The 6,000-nt window shown below is 50.2% G+C and overlaps 1 protein-coding gene across 1 annotated transcript in view; it reads left to right on the top strand.

The window, feature by feature from the left end:
- Positions 1–3,165: 3,165 nt before the first annotated feature.
- The window catches only part of Slc6a2 (solute carrier family 6 member 2), a 36,445-nt gene continuing 33,610 nt past the window's right edge, over positions 3,166–6,000 (top strand). Inside the window, exon 1 of the mRNA XM_021169812.2 lies at positions 3,166–3,439. Coding sequence (XP_021025471.1) covers positions 3,166–3,439 — 274 coding nt within the window. The remainder of the gene's footprint in view (positions 3,440–6,000) is intronic.

Here is a 6,000-nt window from a genome sequence, read left to right as displayed (position 1 = left end):
CCATGTGCTAAAGAAGAAAGTATATTTTGAAGACTTATTTTATTTTATTTTTGTGTATGAATGTTTTGCCTGTATGGATGTCTAAGCACCACATCCATGCCTGTGGAAGTCAGAAGAGGAAATGATAGTTACAGATGTGAGGTGCCATGTGGGTGCTGGGAACCGAATCTGAGTCTCCTCCTCCAAGAGGGGCAAGTACTTATAAGCACTGAGCAATCTTGAAGAAGGAGAAAAGACTTGGGGAAAGCAAGGAGAAAATTAATGGCGATAAAATTAATAGTAATCAAATTAATGGCAATCAATGGACAAACAAAATTGTGTCTGCACTGCTGACCCTGTGTGTGTATTGTCTTGGAGAGGCAGGGGGATCACTTGAAACTGGGAGTTATCTTTTTCTGACTGCCCAAGTATCAAGTGCTCATTGTAGAAAAGTGGGCAGATAAATACCAAGAGTCCTAAAGGAGAAATGGAGACTATTCTGCATCTATGGTTCTTTTAGCCACGCTGTAACATCTGTGGGATTTTAGGTAATGGTCTTGGGCTTGAGTTTCAAGAATTTCTTTGGCAACTGGGGATGATTGTGTGGCTGGAAAGATGGGGGAAATGAGGTGAGCAGGAGGGGGAATTGGAGGTCCTCTGGGGTTGCAGGAGGATTGGGGGGGCTTTGTTGGCGTTTAGGAATAAGATTCCCAGAGATCAAACACCAGCTGGACAGGCATGAAACAGAGCAGGGCACAACAGGTTAGCCAGAGGGATTCTGGTGTCTTTATCCATAATAGGTGGAAGGACCAGAAACTGGGGGACCAGGAGAACTCAGCATCCCTTTCAGCTCTGCTCTGACACTTCCCACATTATCAGGCCACTTGAACCTCACAGAGGTCCTGAGATGACCACTCTTGATGAGCGGGAACCTATGGTCTTCAGTTCTCATCCTGAATCTTCAGGTCCACCCTTGGCCTAATCTCCTGTTTCCTGTCATCAGTCCCCAAGAGGTCAGGGTGAACCTCCCATCCTCTCTGTCCCCTCCTCTCCTCTCTGTATCTTCTCCACAAGATACCTGTGTTGCTGGCCCTGTCTGTGAAAATTCTTTAAATACCACCCTGTATCATCTATACGTTTAGTCACACATTCATTTTATATAGTGTTTAGTGAGTTCTACTGCCAAAGACACACAGCTGGAAAAGGTAGGCAATGCTTTTGTTCTTCTGGGGTTCAACTGCCATTAAAGGGGAAATGGGGGTTAATAATTAATTAATAATTAATTGATGAGTTAATTAAGTCTGTGATCTGATAGAGAATGGGGGTGAACTTTAAATGCATGAGTCTGAGAAGGAATATCTTCACTAAGACCTGAGCAACTTTAGTCGGAAGCAAGAGCTAATAAGTGCCCCGGGGGTAGCTTTGAGCTTGGAATGTGTGGAAAGAGTGTCACTGTGACTAGGCTTTACCTGTCTTCCCATACTGCTTTTGTGTCTTCCCTACATTCCTGCCTGCTGACCTTACTTATTTGGCTTCCCCCAATTTCCTCTTCTGAGGTCACTAAGCTCTCTGCACATGGGACTGAGAACACCTGGGAACTATCTCCGTGGCTCTCCCTGCAGGGTGGATTCAGACACAAGAAGAACTCTCAGGTCCACGCTTAAACACTGTAGAACATACTGTTAAAAATCTGCAGCCCTGCTTTTCCCATCCATTTCCTTACTTTGCTTTACCTGCCTTCGGCCCATTCCGCACCAGTCTTCTCGCCCATAATAAGTATTTATTTTTGTGTTTCCTGTCTTGCTCCTGTTTCCGGGACCAAACAACGGGCTCTTTGAAGGTGTTGTCCACTTGTGGGAAGCTGTAAAGGCCTGATTTGGCGTTAGGGAGGTATTTTTGAGAACGATTATGTATCAGTTCTCAGCCTTATAGATCAGGGTCACAGACTCCAAGAACAGGGTCACAGTCTGGCCGCAAATAGGGCCAGGAATAAAATCTCCAGCTATGACCTTTCCATCAGCAGAGTCCGCCAAACAACACTGCCCCAAAGGCCCAGCCTGCAGGCCACCAGTCACAGTCCTTATCTGAAGCACCAAGTTTCTCTTTTGCTGGTGGAGAAAACTCTCACCAAGTAAGTTAAGTGGTCTGGGTGTATGACAACGCTGGTGTCACTGGGGTGGTGGGTACTTCCCCTGTCCTTACAACCCCCCTTTGACAGACTTAACCCGAGTTCTGGGAATCTATCGCTCTCTTCATCTGTCCAGAGGTCAGAGCCAGGTGTTCGGAGGAGCTGCCTGCGCTACTTTTGCCAAAAAAGAGTCAGAGAGGGTGCTAAGCCAGGTCCCCGCGAGTCCCTGGGAGTCCGGCTCCCGCCACCCCGGAGCCCGTGGGAGCTGCGCCCCCGCCTCTGCCAGTCCCGGCCACGCTGTCAGTCTGCATTAGTGCTAACAGGCTCCAGACCGAGCGGGCTGGGCGCGGGGCTAATGCAATAGGCGCGTTACCTGGGGCACAGGCTACATTACCAGGTCGGCCTCCTCCTGGCGCGGCCAGAGCCATCCAGCCCGCGTCCTGCCGGCCACCCCGTGCCCGCAGCGCTCCCAGGGCCCCGCCTGAGTGCCACGCGGCGGAGCCCAGCCGGGGCTGGAGCCCGGGATCCCCGTGCTGTCCGCCACGTGAGTGCGCTCTGCGCGCGGGACCGGTAAGTGTGCGGACCGGCTCCGAGGCACATCGTGAGTGGCTGCACCCTCTAAGAGTGTCCCTGAAGGTTCCTAGTGCTGTCGGAGGGCGCCCCCCGGAGCTGGGAGGGCTCTTGAGTCAACTCTGGTCCCTCAGGGCCCGCAGGAAACTTGGCATTTAGGGGAGGGGAGACAGTGAATGATCCAGGTAGACCTCGGTGGGCTCTTTAGCCCGACCCACAGGGCGGCCCGAGGAGGTCCCCACCTATAAATTCTGTCCCAGTCGGACGCGCGTCACAACTCAGTCTCCAAAAATTCCCAACTCAGGCGCTCCTTTTCTTGGAAGCTGGGAGTCCGCTCAGCCCAAGGATCCTGACGTCTGGGCTCCCCTGGGTGGTCTCAGTTGGTGCAAACGGGCGGCAAGCCTTGTTGACTGCTTTTTCTCCTTTCATACAAGCAGAACTTTGGTGTGTCCCCAGAACCTCCGAAGTCCCTCTCTCCAGCCGCACCCATGCTTCTGGCGCGAATGAATCCGCAGGTGCAGCCGGAGCTCGGCGGGGCGGACCCGCTGCCAGAGCAGCCCCTGAGGCCCTGCAAAACAGCCGATCTACTAGTGGTGAAGGAACGCAACGGCGTCCAGTGCCTCTTGGCGTCCCAGGATGGTGACGCGCAGCCCCGGGAGACTTGGGGCAAGAAGATTGATTTCCTGCTGTCCGTGGTGGGCTTCGCGGTAGACCTGGCCAACGTGTGGAGGTTCCCCTATCTCTGCTACAAGAATGGTGGTGGTGAGCACAGGGTTGGCTGAGGCTTTTGGACTTGGGATGCTGCCTGTTCTTGTGGCGTTGGCTGGGGAGGGAGCAGGGATGCACATGGAGGAGAAGAGGAGACGCAGGAACGAATTTAGTGTGCAGGAAAGAACTCTTAAGAGTACCGAGAAATAGGATTGGAGTGTTCTCCGTTAGGGAAATAGAGGCAGTACCTTGAACAGTAGTAGACACAGGGGCTCAAGGACAGAATAGAGGGCACCCGGTTGGGTGAGGAATTCAGAGTCAGTGCTGCGGTACAGAAAAGGGGAGTAGAGAGCAGGAAGTTCTTTAAAGGGTTCCAGAAGAGTTTGGGATGTTCCGGCCGGACACAGGATGATGGTAACTCTAGCACTCAGCCTTGGAACTCAGACACTAGGCTAGATAAAACGAGAGCCCTTGGATCACCAGTGGGCTACAGGGATAAGTGTACACAGCCTTTGCGAGATCAGGACACTAGATGTTGAGCTGAGCTGGGCCTGGAGTGTCCTCTTCCGCTTTGCAAGCTCTGGCCAAGTTTGTGAAGCCCAGCGCATGCAAACCTAGAAAAGACACCCAGCAGACAGCTCTTTTGTCCTCTTCCTGATGAGCTGTCATTTTACCCATCTGCCCTGGAATGGGATCCCAGAGGTCATATCCAGCACAATGGAAGAAACCTCAAACTCCTTTCTGAAGGGCTTGGAGCCTAGCATGGCCAAAGTACCCCAGCCCCACCATCTTTACTCAGATACAAGTTCAAGAGCACCCTGCACAGAGCCTAGGGGTGTGAGCTTCTAGAGGAAGGTATTGGCCTGCCTTGGGTCACCCTGCCATGTATTAATTCTGTCTCAGAATTTAAGGGAAGTCAGTTGGAGGCAGGGGTCTAGGGGCGTGGGAGGCTTGTGCCCTTAGAAACCAAGATGCACAGTTCTTTATTTCTGTGTTCTGTCTGGACACTTGCTTTGGGATAAACACGACTCTGTATTTGTAAAGAGGGTGTGGTCACCCAAGAGAACAGGTGGCTCTGAGTTGTGTTGCATATAGAAGCATCAGCTCTCACCAAGGAAGAGGAGCCAGCTGATGAGAAGTCCTGTGAGCCCTTCCCGATATGAGACTGTCACCATTAGGTACTCCAGATAAGACAAAGGTCCCGAGACTAGGGGGATGCTTCCTGTCTCTACTCTTCTGGCTCAGTGCTCTCATCTGTAGATGCTGGTGGGTGGAGAGAGAAAGCTAAGGAAAGGACACACAACCCAAAGGTGACACGTTTCCTCACTCTGTGGTTGCAGATCCTTCAGGGACTCTGGGCAGATTGGAGCATTCTGGCCCTTGGGGCCCAATAGTAACAAGAGCAAAAGGGTAGAATCTATATTTGTAGCAAGCAGGGAGATGAAGAGTAAATGACAAATTGGGAGACCTTGGGGCAAGTTGTGTGTCCTTAGTGACTGTCTGAGACTGCTTGTCCCTAGACATCAGACAGTCGGTCATTAATCAACAATGTTTCTCTGGGTTAGCTCAGTGTAGGACATAATGCTAGGCTTTGTAGGGGTCACCTGGATGTATGAGCCATCACTCTGTCTGCCTGGGACATTGGTCCTCAGAAGTCCTAGCTACCATGCCACTTTAAGTCTTTTCCATTATTAGATGCCGTTGAAATGGAAGCAACACGGGTGGCCAACTTGACACATGTGCTAAATAGATATTCTAGGCCTCTCATTGACACTGTCCACTTGGCCACTACTGTGTTTTGGAAAGAGCACTTGCTATGTGCCGGATGATAAGTTGATAGCCTAGGGATAACGTGCCACAAATTTGTCACAGATGTAAAGTTTTCTTTGGAATTGACTGACATTCCCTTTCGAGAGTATACTCGTCCTAGAGTGGCCTATCCCGAGTTGTTCCATAATTTGTCTTTTATGGACCTGTTTCCCAAGCAGTCAGAGAAAAGTTGAGGGCACAGACTATTGGTGTTTAATCCCCAGTAAGATTCAAGTCCTAGGAATGTGGTAGACAGTTCCTACCCACTTATACTGAACAAATATATTAACAAAATAACCCAATCTCTCAGAGACTTGTGGTCATTTTCACAAACCATGGTAGACACATTATAGGAACTAGCACAGTAAGGTGCAGGAGATGATGATATATACATACATACATACATACATACATACATACACACACACACACACACACGCACACATGCATGCATGAAGCCTAGGCATTAAGAGTATTGGCTGTGAGGTTACAGGCTCCTTTCTCTAACATGTGTGACTTTGGACAAACTCTCTATTCTCGTCTCATATATGTAACCATCTTGTTCAGCTATACACATGGATAAGGACTAAATCCTTCAGTGCACATGCAGAGCCTATGTGATGTATGGCTCAGAGTGGGTAGTTGCTGCTTTTTAAGCAGCATCACTAGGATGCCATAGGAAAGGGATAGGAGAGCAACTGTTGCTATAGAGGTTTAAGGAGGGGCTATTTAGTGGTGACTCAGGGGAAGAGAGCTGTGGTTGGAAATCAGCTGCTCTGGACAGGGAGGGCTTGGAAAAACAGCAT

This window comes from Mus caroli, unplaced genomic scaffold (genome assembly GCF_978045245.1).
Source record: "Mus caroli unplaced genomic scaffold, Mus_caroli_1 scaffold_10, whole genome shotgun sequence".
NCBI classification, from domain to species: domain Eukaryota; kingdom Metazoa; phylum Chordata; class Mammalia; order Rodentia; family Muridae; genus Mus; species Mus caroli.
This window is presented reverse-complemented; position numbering and strand designations above follow the sequence as displayed.